Raw genomic sequence first — 15,664 nt, forward strand, 5'->3', positions numbered from 1 at the left:
AGCTGTGAGTGAGCACCATCTACTGGTCACATCTGTTAGTATTGGACCAGTGGTGTTAAAACTTAATTTGGTATACTCCCTTACCGATTTGATTCATTGTTTAATATTAACAATCTTAATACATTTAATAATGAAAGATGAAAATTATACAAATTAACCAGAGAAGTCTGTAAAAACAGAAAACTAAACCATGAATCTTATGTGGTGTGTGATTTATTTAATGGCTGATCAAGCCCAACACAGGCACAGGTAAACACGACAGTGCAGCTGTGGTGAACTTCACTTCAGGAGCTCCGTGTCTCTGTCAGCTCAGGTGAAACAACACCTGAGCGTCATCCGCTGACTTGGTCCTGAGGTTAGCATCGTTCCTTCTGTCTCAGCTCCTGGTCAAAGCCAAACTTCCCCCGGGCGACATGCTGCATCAGGTGTTTACTGACATCCAGCAGCACTAACACAGCACAGAGATCCTTGTTGGGTTCTCTGATGATGGGTTTGTCACATTTAGCTGCACTGTCAGCAGGTTTCAGACTCAGAGTGTAGAAACCAAAATGTCTCTTATCACAGTATGTAAAGAGCAACAGTCTTAGGAAGGCAGGAAACAGTCATTACAAGAAAATAATGTGCGTTACTTGAACAAAAAGTACTGATGACTTCCTGCTCAACAAAATAAGGCTGGAAATATCCTGGGAAAGTGTGATTTTTGTTGGAAATACAATGTAAACAGCTGCTGTTTAATATTCTCCCATCATCAGTGCTTCAGATTTATAATTAGGCATTCTTGTATTAAAAATATATCATCATTAATGATGGATTTCCCATATCAAATACAGGCTAAATCAGCTCAACAAGAAAATATACAGCAAAAAAGCAGATCGAGATGCCATGTTCCACATGGTATTCTGTTTGGCAGGAATAGTTCCACAGTATTGAATATTCAGTCTAATTCATGGTGTGAGCTAATATACAGTATGTTGCAATCCTATAGCATATAGGACAGGCTGTGGGTGGGCACAAACCCTGCTAATTGCACAATATGGCGTTGTTGCATGATATGTCCAAACTGGAACAAGGCATGAAGTAGGACATTAAGATAATGACATCTGCAGTAGCAGGGGCGAATTGTAGAAAACCCTCAGTAGCAAAATCATTGTTTAAGACGGCAGCAGGAAGGCAAACATAGAAAGAACTGTCAAATACCAGCTTTTTGCAAGTTTTGTCCAACTAAGCCAGAGTTGTTAAGACCTGACTTTGGGATCGGGTCTGTCTGAGTCCAGGTGTTGCGCTCTTTAGTACACTAAGTACTTGAGTTCAGAGTAGATAAGTGGAAGCATGACGGTGCAGGCTCGGTACAGGATGGCTCCACTCTTAAATAAAGCTCGAGGTTTGGTGCTCCAGGACTCGGACTTGAAGTTGAAGTAGATTGCGTACAGCGCCACAGCAAAGAAGTGTCCAATAAGGGTCATGGGTTTAGGTGTCAACCTGGTAAAAAAAAAAAATAATGATGTTATTCATTCAATATCAAAATAGAGACTCACTTGTAGTTTATCTTGTATCTAAAGTAATAGTTTCACATTTTGGGAAATGTGCTTATTTGCTGTCTTGCCATGTGAGGTGACAAGACTAAGACTTAGCTTAGCACCATTAAGGCTTAGGCTTTAATTAGGACTAAACAAACAAGATGTAACTAGTTAGCTTAAGCTCATGCTAGTTTTACCTCTTTCTTTATTCCACACTGAACTGGCTTGCTGCTGGCTGTAGCCCTATACTGAACGGATATGAAAGTGGTATTGATCACATCTAACTCTTGGCAAGAAAAGCAAAAAGGTGACATTTCCCAAAATGTCAAACTATTCCTTTAATCGAAGACCACCTTTCCATCATGTCATACGCTTTCTATCCTGTTATAGTGGACGATGTTATTCAATGCTTACACTGAGAGAAGTCCAATAGGTCCAGCAATGCACTCTCCACCCAGCTTGAAATACTGGAAACAGGCTTTTCTCAGCTCATGAAGAGAATCTAGTCAACAAAAAAACAACCACATGAATACGATGGGAATCAAAACGACCATTATCTGCAGTTTATACAAAGCAAAATAATAATAATCATGACGCAGAGGCAGCAGGGACTCACTGTCGGTGGCTGCAAAAAGCTCATACAGGGCCTGGGCCAACACATTCACTACAAAGGAATGTGATGACTTGCGTTCCCAGTGGAATTTTTTCTTTGCCTATTGAGGAGAAGAAAAAACGGCAGAGTTTAATATTGCACACTGGTCTGCCGCCCCTCACATACAGCTGAGGGAATAACAGGACGAGGCAAAGGTGATGCAGCACAGGCTCCAAATATAGCTTCTACTTGCTTTCATACACAAGAAGCAGAAAGATTAAAGGCCTCTCCTCTGCAGGATCTGTACACAGGCCTTTTTTTAGATACATTTCATACATTACAGTGTCATTTGAATGCTGTCATAGGTTTTCTAATCCTGACAAGTTTTTTTTTTTTTTTTTTTTGGAGGGGTGGGGGGGGGCACTGAATAATTCAGGGGGTCAGGTTGTTCCTGCGTTCACCTGCAGCATGGCTCCGTCTTCGTACAGATCTGGAATGTTCTTCAGCAGACTCCTCCAGATGCGAACGTCGTTGAGAGCAACACTCATCCCTCCTCCCGTCAGAGGATGCCTCATGTTGTATGCATCACCCAGGAGAAGCACGCCTGCAAACGACAGAGCGCTGTTTTGTCTCGCAAACCCAATATGCACCACCAGTTGTTAATAAAATGCCTTTTTGACAGAGCCAAACTGTGCTGTTCCCACGAGCTACGCTAACCAGCTGCCGGCAGTAGCTTCACATTAACCATACAGATATGAGAATGGTCTTGATCTTCTCATCTAAATAGTGGCAGGAAAGCCAATAAGAGTATTTGCAAAACTGAACTATTCTCTTAAATGTGAGCGTCAGTTTAAAAACATGTATTTTTGAATTTATCCATAAAGCTAAATACTATTAATTTAGTTTCAATTGCAATTTAGTCGACAACCAGGGAATCCTTTATCATATAGCGATGTCCAAAGTGATGCACTCCTTTCAAAAACATGCATTATACCGTACACATGCAGAAATCAGTTCAATACGTTCCCTCTGGCCATCTTAAACAGCAGCACAGTCGATAACACTTCAGTACCTGGCTTATTGACAGGGGAGGGAGGGAGGAAGCTGGCAGGCATGGATCTGAGTCGATCGTTCTGTAGCGCCTCCATGAAAGGCTCCTTTAAATGCTCTGGAGGAAGGAGAGAAAGCGAGAGCACAGGTGGTCGATCACTTAGCCGGCTCTGTGGATGAAAACCAAAAGGTGCATGCTGGGCACATGCACAGGAAGAAAAAAAAAAAGCCTATTTTTCTTTTGGTGTCTGAATGTACAGTTATCAATGTATCAATGTGACCGACTCCGCTGACGCCGTTTCAGCTGGACCTCTGCGAAGGTTACCGGAGCTGGCGCTTTGATAATGTGGCTTTGATATTTCAGCTGAATAGCAGAGCGCACCATGAATGTCAGACCCTTCAACTGCAGCTTCCTTAGCGGCACAGACGCCAGCACAGGCAGCAGTCTGGATATATTCAGGGTCATTGATTCCTACTTCTGGCATCAATGCTTCATAAAAAGTTGTGAAAAGCAAAAATTATTCCAAGAAGAAGATTTTCAAATAACCTCATTACATCCTGTGACCACTCATCACTCTACTCAAAGCCAAGAACATTTTATATGAGAGATAATTATATAAGAATAAAAGCTCAGGGACGTTTTCAAGACGAAGTTGCATGACATCCCTCCTGTACCTGGTAGCTGTGGGTATATCTTCTCGGCCATGTACTCTGTGAGGTTGCGTGGCATCTCGCCCCTGATGTCCACCAGCACTCTGGTGTGTGAGGAGGAGATCTGGTAGATGAGCACCGGGCTTGGGTTAGCCAGCACCAGCTCAGCGTGGTTGGCTTTAAACTGGGGACAGTCCTGGGAAGAAGCATGATGGTAACTCAGTGTTGTCCTGGTTTTAGTTTATTTAACATAGTGATTTAGTGGGTTGCACGTACATCGTGGCTTTGCATTTCACTCTTAGTCGTATTTAAAATTGGTAAAGGCTCATTTGTAATGTCTGCACACATTTTGCCCAAATCAATTGGAATATAGTAATTTATAGTGAAAGTTGAGCAGTTTAGGGGTTGCAAAACTATTTTCATAATCAATAAATCTGCCAGCTATTCTCTCATGTTATCAGTTCTTTGTTTATAAAATGTCAGAAAATAGTGAAAAATGACTGTTACAGTTTTCAAGAGACCAATGTGGCATCTTTGTATTATTTGTTTTCTCCAAGCAACAGTCCAAAAGCCAAAAAATATCAATTTACTCTCATAAATGACAAAAAGAAAAACAGGAAATTCTCACATTTGAAAATCTGAAACTAGACATTTTCTTGAAAAATTACTGAAACAATCAATTTTCCTCAAAATAGTTGCCAGTTAACTGTTTATGTTTGACAGGATTCGTTTCAGTCTCAGTTTATTCAGTGTGGTGTTCGTGGCAGCAGTCAAACAGGTACCTTCATGAGGCATCCAACAAAGTGAGAGGAGATGTGAGCTTTCCCTGAGACGAGGCTCTTTCTGAATTTGGAGAAACAGCCGTCGGCCACCACGGTCAGTCCTGCGTGGATTTCCTGCAGGTTCACACAGTCGTCACACACTTTATGCGTTAGACACAGAATTTCCGTGCATGAGCTGAGAGAACATGTGCTGCAGAGTTTCCTGTCTTTACCTTGATGTCTCCAGTCTCTTTCTCCTTGTACTGGACGCCTGTTACGCAGCCGCCCTCCTCCTGCAAACTGCTCACGGTGCCTTCTACGAATGTGACACTGGGGGGCGCAATGAGACAGTCAGACACTTCAGCGTGCACGGGCAACATGAAGAGAGTAAATGTTCCCCATAGGGTGGAAATGGTAAATTCTGATGGTTAAGCAAATACTATTACATAATATTAAGGGCTTATCAGTGAACCATCATTGACTTTTCTTTAAAAAAAAAATGTTGTCTTAAAGTAAATTTAACCAGCCACTGATACATTAAAATAACACTATTAAACTACCTTACACAAAGCATGATGGACAATAGCAGTTTCTTAACTCAGCATCTGCTTTGCAGTTTTTTACAGGGCTGAGATTATGATTAAAGGAGCAGTTGAAACCTCCAGAAAAAGCCAGTCAGTGGCTCTTGAGTTAGGATTTTCTTTGTCTAACGAGTCATGTCACTTGGCTTTATAGAGCAGAACAAATCAGGGACATTTAAGGACAAGGCAGGAGGCAGCCAGCAGATTTTAAATGATACCGCTGTTCCTTCCAACCCCTCAGTGCTGTCAGAAACAATGTCATCTCATTAGCCACTTGGCACACGAACTCCTCTTTTCTTGACTCTGCTCACTTTGGCTCGGCCAGGGCGGCTCTCCTCAGGCCCATGATGAATCGACCGTGATGGAAAGCGCGACCACACTGGATGCTGGTCTCCTCCTGAGGGTAGGGGATCTCCACCTCTGTGCTGCTCTCCATGTCATGGATCACGTAGCCGTTCACCAGATGGGCATCCAGACCCTCCACTGAACCTGAGGCCAAACACGCGCAACAGGTTACGGTTTCACAGCACACACTCATTATTCATGCAGTCTGCTGTTGCTTACATACAGCATCTGCGTGAGTGAATGCAGATGACATGGAGAGAAGTTTGACTGTTCAGCTGTTGAAATGAGTTTCACAGAGGTAAGACCAATGAAAGTGAGCAGATTTACCCCTCAACATACAGTTTTTAACCTTTAACCTTCTTTTCCACACAAATATTCTGTATCATCCTGTTCCAACTGCTCATTGACATTTTAATATTCAAACCTAAGACTACACGTTTTATGGCTGCACCATTACATCAAATTGAAATGTTCTAGATGTATTTTGCTCTTTTACCTCCTTTTATACACATTTTCCCTAAAATTCATCCTGTAATAATTCATATATTTCAAACCTTTAGCATCTCGACCTGAATTTAAAACAAAGATTTATCAATTAATTCAATTGTGAATTAAAGAGAGATTTTTTGTGTGATGTGGTCACTGTAACGTCACAGATAATCACAGACACATTATCATTTTGGAAATATTTAGGTTATTCTTTCTTTGTGCGACACACTGACATAAATTATCTTCTCACCGTGATGAATGAGCAGTTTACATTTTCGGTCAGACTGGATCAATTTGTTCTTTGGATGATTTACAAATAAAGTACCAGGTTTTCTCAGTTCCAGCGGAGATTTGTTATTAGAACTTGAGTATGATCTATGCAGAACGCTAATACTTTTAATGAGGTGACTCAGAGTAAAAGCTATCATCTTACACTGAATTTCTGTGACCACACTGATCAGCATGCAGTATACGTATAGATTAATAGAAGCATGTGAGAAATCTTAGTTATTTCCTGAACACATTCCATATTTGAACAAACTGAATAAACAGCAATCAGAGTCAGTTCAGAAAAAAAGTTCAGAAAAAAAAAACATCTGAGTCTGTGAGGTCCTTTAAAACCCTTGTTAAAACATAAGTTTATCGGAGAGCTGTGTTTTTATTTCTCTTAAAATTACTCCATATTGGTTTTTATACACTTGATTGCTTTATCTGTTTTTTAACTGCAACCTATTGATTTTCTTGTCTAGTTTATTTTGTTGCCTTTGTCAAGCACTTTGTGATGTGGAAAACTCTGAAAACTGCTCTATACATTATTATCATTATCATCAGACAAAACAACACACAACAAACTGTCACCAGATTCTGACTCAGATATTTCTAATCCAATTGGTGCAGAGAGAAACGTAACATCACCTTTTCCAACTGAGCCCTGCCCACTTCAAACCGGTGAACAGCACAGCACAGACAAAACACTGTGAAACAACCGTAATCATACGTTCATGTTGGACCCCATCGCTCTAGTAAGAAGCTATAGAGATAGTTGGTTTTTAGGACCTTTAACCTCTTTGACAACAAATGCAAAAAACAGCTTGCAATGAGACAGAGCACCATGATCACAGAGTAGATTCACAGGAGCTTCTGTCACTGACCTTCCAGCCCGAGCTCTTTCAGAGCCCTGTATCCTCCCGGCTGCAGCAGCTCCCCGACTATCCTGTCAGGCTCCTTCAGGTCCCTCTCCACCACAACTACCCTCCTCCCGTCCCGGGCCAGGACAGCTGCCATCGCTGAGCCCAGGACCCCGGCCCCAACTATCACCACATCTGGCTCGTCCGGGGCCACAGAGGAGCTGCTGGCGGAGGCACTGTCTCTGGCAGAGGTGTCGGCATCGACTCTTTTCCTCGTTCTCCGACGCTGATAAACAATGAGAACCTCATCACACACAGTGTAAAGCCCAAACTGAACTGAAATGTACTTTTTTTTTTTTTACACTTCATCAAATAATCAGCCGTGTTCCTCTGATTTCAGCTGCAGTCTTTGAATATATAAACACACATGGATATTTGCCGCACTTGTCTTTAGCTCAGAGATGCTTGAATAAAACTTAAGAAAACTAATTTTGAGAAAGATTTTCATTACAAAAAATTAAAACAGCTGAAAGAAAATAATAAAAGACTCAAATTGAATGGAAAACTAGTCATGCTTTCTTTCTATTATCTCTCTGTATCTTCCTTTGTTCACAAAACCAACATGAATCCATATGAATTCTCTTACCTTTGTGCAGTTGTTCTCCGCTCTCTCGCTCCTCTGTGTTGAAGTTTGAGGGATTAAGTGGTTGATAACAGGGACTAAAGACAGGAGGCTCAGAGGCAAATGTAACACCTGAGAGAGTCTGAGCTTATGCCCATGAAAATACCTGATATAAGAGAGCAGCAGCCCAACTGTGAGGAATAAGGCTGCGGTCATCGCCAGCTCTTTGTGAGCAAAAGTCAAAACTACCTCCGATTTTTTGTAAAGATATGTGAAGCTCGCTATTCCCAAAAAAGTCCACATGTTTTTGGAATTTAAAAAATCTAAATGATAGTAATGGTGAAAGAGTAAGGCTGAGAAACAGGTTTTCTTTAGGCTGTTAAAAAAAATCACCACGTAGAAAGAAACAATTATAAATGATTCTTCATTGTTTCTCAGTTGCTCCAAAAAATTAAGTCAGCCAACCCAAAACAAACTATTACCTTTGTAAGTCATGATAATGTGTTCACAGACAGTCGGAGGGATGCTGCTGAATAATTTATGCTAATGAGAAACACGGACTACTTCGGATTCGGTGGCTTCGCGTCCCGCCTCCTCCACAGCTCAACCGTCCAATCAGGAGTGACGCGACGGTGAGCAGAGCTCACGCTATCCGCTGACTGGACAGCCTTGCCGATGATGGGCCTCCCCTCAGCCGCTGATTGGACAGCGGGACAGCAGGCTGGTAGTATGATGTGATGTCAGTGGAAAGGTGAGCGTCTCATCTATTTGACAGAGCAGAGGCTGGGTGAGAGGGGCACCCGGAGCAGAGATGGGTCATGTTTGACAGGATAAATCACTCTGAGGTGTAAACCAGGACCATCGTTTTGGCTGCAGGTCAAATATCGTTGCCTAAGCAGAGATTGAAAGCTGTTACCATAGCAACAGAAGTGGGGATACTAAAAACAAATCTTACTAATTATACAAAACACATCACAAAAATACACATTTTAGCAATAAATATTGTGCTTCCAAATAGACAGTCTCTACTTGTATCAGAAGAAACAGGGAAAAAATGGCACGTTCACGTTTATATTCTGAACAATACATCTGAATCACACAGGCGATATTCATGGTACCCAGAAAAAGAGGCAGAGTGACAGCTCTTACCAGTGCCCAGTGGTAAAATAAAGCTTTTGTTTGGAAAAGTCAACAGACTGTGTCAAATGTCTTTGGATATGAACAGCCAACTTCAAATACTGGAAATAGTTGTCATGTAAAGATTATTTATCAGGTCCCACAACACAAACAACGTCTGTCAGATTAATCACATATGACAGATGGAGAAGCTGTGGTGAAAAGAATGTAACCCAACCACATTTTATTTTTCTTCCCAGAGCTAAAAACCTACTGGCAATCGCTTATAACTTTAATTATGAAAACATTTAGAACTAAACAAGCAGTTAAACCAAAAACTTTTTTAGATAAATCACTTCACATAATTGTAGTAAGAGAAAACTATCTACCACATATAGAATAATAAGAATTGCAGCTAGGAAACAACTAATGATAGGAAGTACCCCACCTTCATTTCAGTGGGTGGAAAGAACAACCTACAGAACTACAAATCAACATGAAGTAAATGATTTGATTATGGGGCCACACTTGTTACATAATACTGATAAGTATATTAGACTTGGACAGAAATAGGAATGCCATAATAGACAGCTCAACCTTGAGAGGTAGGAAATGTAATGGAATAATTTTGTTCATAAATAATTATTTGTTTTTTATCCATTAAAAATAACGTATTTTTCAAATTAAGTTAAAGTTTAAGTAAGTTCACATAAAAAGGTTTTCTTTTTTGTGGGTTTTCGTTAAAGCAAAAATGTGACAAAATATTATAAAATTGCAGATATGATGTAATATCAGTATTACACATTTTGTTCTCATGCAATAAAGTATGAAAGACAATTAAAAAAACATGTTTCTGACTCTTGATGTGATTCAATTGTCTAGATTTAAATTGAGATACAACACATGACAAGTTTATTGTGAATTTCTTTATTACATAGTTATGCTTCCTCATCAGTCATCAGCTAAGATGAATACAACATTGTTAGATCAAACCAGGTGACATTTGTATAGCACTAGTGATACACAATGACACGCATACAATATTTAAAACATGTTAATGAATGAGTGAATTAGTCCAATACTCAGTCTGTATGATACTGAAACATTTCAGCTCTGCTCACAGTGTTCACATCTGGAATTACACTTTCTTGTTTAGTGAAACAACTGCAGTTATGCGGTGCAGTAATTATTTATCCCACTGGGATTAATAAAGTGCTCTACATGTGTAGCAGTGTGTTGGATCTGCTCACCAGTGTTTCATCACCAGCACCAAAGTAGAACAGCTTCTATTTAATGTCAACAGCCTCCATCTACAGACACAGGGAGGTAACATTTTTATTATATGTAGTGATTAAAGATGGATTCATACTTTTCTTGCTTCCCTGATGTGACTTTGGGTTCACCGTTCTCCCTGATGAAGGCCTGAAATGATAAACAGAATTTTTTAATTTGGGATCATCCTCTTTTCATCCTCATTTAATCAGTAGCTCAACAAGCAAATCCCACTGAGGAGCTCAAGTGGAGTCTTACCTCCATTTCCTCTAAGGAGGCAGAACCATCCTCCACTTTCCGTCCAAGACCATGACTGAAGCTTGAGTATCGCTCCTGTTAAAATCAGACATAACCAGTTACACATAAAACAGAACGTACCATGTTTCCTAATCATATTTTTCATGAAGATTATGATTTACTCTCTTGCTGCACATACATACACAAACACATAGACGTACCTTCACCATACCGGTGATAATCCCGTCCTCAATGATGCGTACAGCATTCCTCAGTCCTCTTGCGAAGGCGTCCATGGCTCCGATGTGAGCTATGAACAGGTCTTCCAGGTCTGTGGACTCTCTGCGCACCTTAGCATCAAAGTTCAGGCCTCCAGGCTGCAGACCACCCTGTTCAACGACGGTCTGGAAAAGATGAGGCACTGAGGGATAACTGATCTTGAACAGTTGATGCAGTACTACTGGAGCGAGCCAAAGCATTTATTCCAAAAGTCTAACATATATTTACAAAAGATGCTAATCTGTGTTATCATTTATAAACCAGGGAGTAGTGTAATATACGATTATACGAAGATTAAAACTGCACCAATCAGTAATTTTTATTTACAGTGGATCAAATGATAAAGTGTAATGTGAAAGGAGTCGCATATAAAAACAAACAGAGGATTATCATCAATTCTGCATTTCCCCTCAGAGTTTTTTAGCCTCTTTAGCTCATTTTTGTTTGTTTATGTTTTTTGTTTTTTTTTCTGGGTTTTTCTGCTCCTCTTATTAATCTTGTTTACTGAGCAGCTGTTTTCAATGAAATAAGCTCAGATAAATCTGCTGTAATCTCCCCAGACAGACAAAGTTATGGTTGGTGAACATAGTGGAGCATTTAGCTGCTAATAAGTCATATATTTATCTTAAGAGCTGGTGGAGACCAAAGCAGAAAGAGTGAATTTTGGACTGAATCTAACTGTAGCCAGAGACACGACTTCAAAGAAATGCTAAATAGAGAACTGTTATAAAAGAAAATTTTATACTGCTTTAACCAAATGTTTCGTCTAACCAATCAATTACAAATGTTAGCAAAAGCTAATTTTTTTTTTTATCTTTATCTAAAAGTCTTTGGACAAAGTCACCTTCAGGCACATCCATCTTCAGCAATAAATTCCTGTTCCAAATCAAAGCTCACCTTCATGACCAAGGTGGTGTTCCTGATGTCCATGGGGAACTGATCTGTGTCCCACCCCAGGTCAGGAGAGCCGGTGTTCGAGTCGACCGAGCCCAGCATGCCAAACCTTTCCACCAGCAGGCGAGGATGACACGGAACATTTAGCATATGTCAAGGTAAAGCTGTCATGGTGATACAGATGCTGATTGACATTAAGTTAAAATTCTGTCAGCAGGTAAGGTGTCTCACGCAGAGGCCATGACAATATCATGTTCGTAGGAGTGTCCTGCCAGGGTGGTGTGGTTGGGCTCAATGTTCAACTTGAAGTGACTCTCCAGGCCATAATGCTTAAGGAATCCTATAACACTCATAGCATCTGTTAAAGGAAACAATGAAGTATAAAACTGTGAAACAGTGAGATCAAATAGCAGATCTGCTTTGTTTAAATTTGTGTTTAAGGGTCCTCACCATAATCATACTGGTGTTTGCAGGGCTCCTTAGGCTTTGGCTCAATCAGAAACTGGCACTTTAACCCAATTTTCTCTTTGTACTCTGATGACAAATATACACATATGAAACTGAGACTGTTACTCATAACACCAGACTGACCGAAACCCAGATTCATAATTCATTCCACTTACCAACAGCCATTTTGAAGAAGCTGGCCATGTGCTTCAGCTCAGCAGCAACATCTGTATTATGGATGGAAAGAAAACCTTCTCTTCCTCCCCAAAACACTGAGAAGACAAATGATTGATTGATTGATTGATTGATTGATTGATTACAGTGAGGACACATATTGATATTTTACATCTAGACAAAATAACACCATCAAGTCCCTCATACCAAAATTTTCAGCACCCAGCTTCTTTGCAATATCCAGTCCCTTCTTGACCTGAGCACCAGCGTAGGCCAGAACATGACAGTCGGGGTTGGTGGCTGCACCATTCATGTACCTGTGACATAAAGTTTACACATGAAATGTCCGTATAATGACGCTAAAACACAGCACAGAGGAAGAAAGACAGAAGAAGGTTTCCTAAAGATCCGTGTAAAATATCCACCTCGGGTGGGCAAAGAGGTTGCAGGTGACCCAGAGCACCTTGACTCCGGTCCGGCTCTGCAGCTGGAGCGCCAGGTCTGTTATTTCATCCAGATTCATGTTGGACTCCTGCAGTGTGGAGCCCTCAGGGGCCATGTCTCTGTGGGAAACAGTGGACAGCTTTGGGCTTCGTACAGAACAATGTCTAATCAAACCTGTCTTCATTAGATTTTGTTGCTTTTAACTACTTTTAAATGCAGATCCATCAACACATAGTACAAGAGAGGTGGAGGAAGCAGGGTTTAACAATCAAGGTTTTATGCCCTAAAATAGATTTTTATTCCAGTATTACACTAATAAAACAGCCTCCTGGCACTAGGGGGATTATTTATCTGATTTAAACCATCAAGAATATGTAGTTTGATTACTCAAGACAATTATTTTCTACACTACTCTCTTAAAATTAGACAGTAGACCTACAGAAATAAATGACCTGTGATGAAAGAAAAAACAAAACTTCTGCTCAGTTACCTGTCGTGAAATGTGTAATATTTAACCTGTGAAAACAAGTAGAGGTCACAAAGGAAATAAATACATTAATGTTCATTCTGCATTGATTGGCTATGTGTAAAAGTAACTTATAATTATTAAAATCAGGTGAACTCCCTCACGCCAAGCTTGGTGAAAAACTCAAAAGCAGCACAGAGTCGCCTCTTGGCTGATTCCATGGGAGTCCCTTCATTCCAGGGCCGGTGGAGTGTCTGAAACCCAAAAGGATCAGCACCTAAGAAAAATGATAATTATAATAATAAAAAATAAAGAAATAACATCTGGCAACCTCAAGTTAAACAAATGATTATATCTGTTTAAAATAAGGTATAAAGACAGATTATAAAGATCTTTTAAAGGCTCAGAGAACAGTTGCAAGTGTTTATTGGAGCCTGTATTAAACAAAGCCTGAATATGAAAGTAACATTTGAGCCACTGCCACAGACTGTTTGATGACGGATCATTAATGTGAGAGGTGGGTCAGTTGTTACAGTACCAGTCCCACAGAAGGAGTGCCAGTAGCAGACTGAGAACCTCAGCCAGTCCTCCATCTTCCTCCCCATCAGCACCTGCACACAGGAACACTGAACTCTGACCAGCTTCCCTCACTCAGTACACGTGACAACACACTATCACCAGGGTTACAGTATATCCCCACACCATGCACATCATCCTAACTTTTGTGTGCGTGTGTGTGTGTGTGTGTGTGTGTGTGTGTGTGTGTTGTGTGTGTGTGTGTGTGTGTGTGTGTGTGTGTGTGTGTGTGTGTGTGCGCGTACCTCCTCTGCATTGTAGTGTTTGAAACACATGACATCTCCCGGCCCGGTACTGGGAACATATGGGATCCTGGAAAAGCCTGTGAAGCAGGTTATGCAATTTTTACTGAAACAAAAGCTTCACTAACATCAAGTGTGACATATGGATATGCAGTTATAGCGATTCAACATAAACATATGTCATTACAGGGGATAGGAGAGTGCAGAATATCACTGTAAAACTTTTGTTGACACACATTCAGGGTTGTAACTGTTTGTAAAACAGCAGTGGCTGCAGTGTCACCTGCTGTAACACACACGTGTGCGCAAACAGACCTAACTCATACTTTTGAATAACTTGGCCTTCACTGTTCCCCGCTCTCTGCTCAAACAGGACATTTAACGTCCACAACACACACATACACACTCACTCACACACACACACACACGCAGCAGAAAGTGAACGCAGCAGTTTTGAGCACTGAAATAACGTGATTTACCCGCAAAGAATTCTTCCTGAGCTGCCATTTCTGCAGAGCAACAACGTTCCTGTTGACAGGCTGCAAGTTTGTCCACGTCCTTCCTCCCAAAACAAAGAGTGCAGTTCCCTCTTCAGCCACAAGGTGTCACTAAATCCCTTCAGAACAGGACAGTGATACCGGTTATATACTGGTTCAGCTGGAACCGTTTCAGTTTGAGGTTTAGTGCAAACATTCACAGGGAAACTAAAGTTCAATCGGACTTATGACCATATGGCAATCACAGGTATAGGCTTAATATGTACGTCAGAGTAATGTATGTCTCTCACTTATAACCAATACAAGTCACATATATGCACATACACACACATATTTCAAAATACAGCAAAAATTATTTTTTTTATAACTTATCAATTAAGTTTTACTGATACACATATATAGCGTATATATTCTTCTTCTATAATAATACAGATTCCCTGTATAAGTGATGTGAATATAGGCTGGTGTTATATATTTCATCACATATATTCTAATGTATATGGAGTATGGATATTCTTACTCATGTTAATTAGACACCCCATCATTTTGTGGATTTGAACTCCATTTATTATTGGGAGGATGCAATGCCACATACAGTTACATTAGATATCCCAAAATATTGAATTCTTGTTTGTGTATGTATTTAAATCTTGGCTTCATACTTTTGGTTAGGTAATGAAGTTGGTGATAATGGCAGTTCATTTCTTTTCAGTACTTTACATTTGATTTAAATACTCCAGCTTCTCTCTCTCTCTCTCTTTCTCTCTACTTTTGTGTAACATAAAACATATCAGACTAATTTAATTATATTTTAAAATATTTTGCAAAACAAACTTAAAATTATAAATGAGGTACATGGTTGTAATTCATGTTGTTTGTAATTTATATACCGATCTGTAATTAATAATGTATAGTCATATGGTCACACTAGTCACAAGTTATAAACAAATTAACTATATGTGAAAAAATAGATATTTGATCAAAATACATGTACAATATTATAATACTATAATGTTAATATATGGCTGTATACTGACTTATATTAAGAATGTGTTGTTGTTTGTTGTGCATGAGTCCATGTTAAAGAAAGAAAGAATAAGCTTAACCCAGCTCATGGCTTTCAGAATGAGTATTATGTGATAATAGATATACTTCACTTCCTTAAACCATTAAACCATTCTCCAAGTATTCAGTTACTTTTTTTCTTTTTTTTTTACATTTTTGCTCTTACTAACATTTGTACCCATTCATGCTGCTTTCATTTCCTTATAGTTGGGAGTTGAAT

General features: G+C 39.9%; 2 protein-coding genes across 2 annotated transcripts; both read right to left on the reverse strand.

Moving 5' to 3' along the window:
- Positions 1 to 195: 195 nt before the first annotated feature.
- sqlea (squalene epoxidase a) lies at positions 196 to 8,261 on the reverse strand. The gene is made up of 11 exons (XM_056381881.1): positions 7,760 to 8,261; positions 7,138 to 7,399; positions 5,464 to 5,641; positions 4,805 to 4,901; positions 4,593 to 4,706; positions 3,835 to 4,006; positions 3,182 to 3,277; positions 2,571 to 2,713; positions 2,134 to 2,230; positions 1,932 to 2,019; positions 196 to 1,479 (listed from the first exon to the last, which is right to left on the reverse strand). The coding sequence occupies exons 1-11, from the start codon at positions 8,036 to 8,038 to the stop codon at positions 1,287 to 1,289; spliced, it is 1,719 nt and encodes a 572-aa protein (XP_056237856.1). The 5' UTR covers positions 8,039 to 8,261; the 3' UTR covers positions 196 to 1,286.
- A 1,501-nt stretch (positions 8,262 to 9,762) lies between these two features.
- On the reverse strand, positions 9,763 to 14,462 carry LOC130172313 (uncharacterized). Its single transcript, XM_056380942.1, has 14 exons — positions 14,362 to 14,462; positions 13,886 to 13,962; positions 13,603 to 13,675; positions 13,229 to 13,341; positions 13,089 to 13,114; positions 12,580 to 12,717; positions 12,362 to 12,471; positions 12,157 to 12,252; positions 11,984 to 12,067; positions 11,765 to 11,891; positions 11,537 to 11,642; positions 10,582 to 10,764; positions 10,382 to 10,456; positions 9,763 to 10,273 (listed from the first exon to the last, which is right to left on the reverse strand). The coding sequence occupies exons 1-14, from the start codon at positions 14,387 to 14,389 to the stop codon at positions 10,190 to 10,192; spliced, it is 1,320 nt and encodes a 439-aa protein (XP_056236917.1). The 5' UTR covers positions 14,390 to 14,462; the 3' UTR covers positions 9,763 to 10,189.
- Between the last annotated feature and the right edge of the window lie 1,202 nt (positions 14,463 to 15,664).

This window comes from Seriola aureovittata, chromosome 7 (genome assembly GCF_021018895.1).
Source record: "Seriola aureovittata isolate HTS-2021-v1 ecotype China chromosome 7, ASM2101889v1, whole genome shotgun sequence".
Lineage (NCBI taxonomy): Eukaryota > Metazoa > Chordata > Actinopteri > Carangiformes > Carangidae > Seriola > Seriola aureovittata.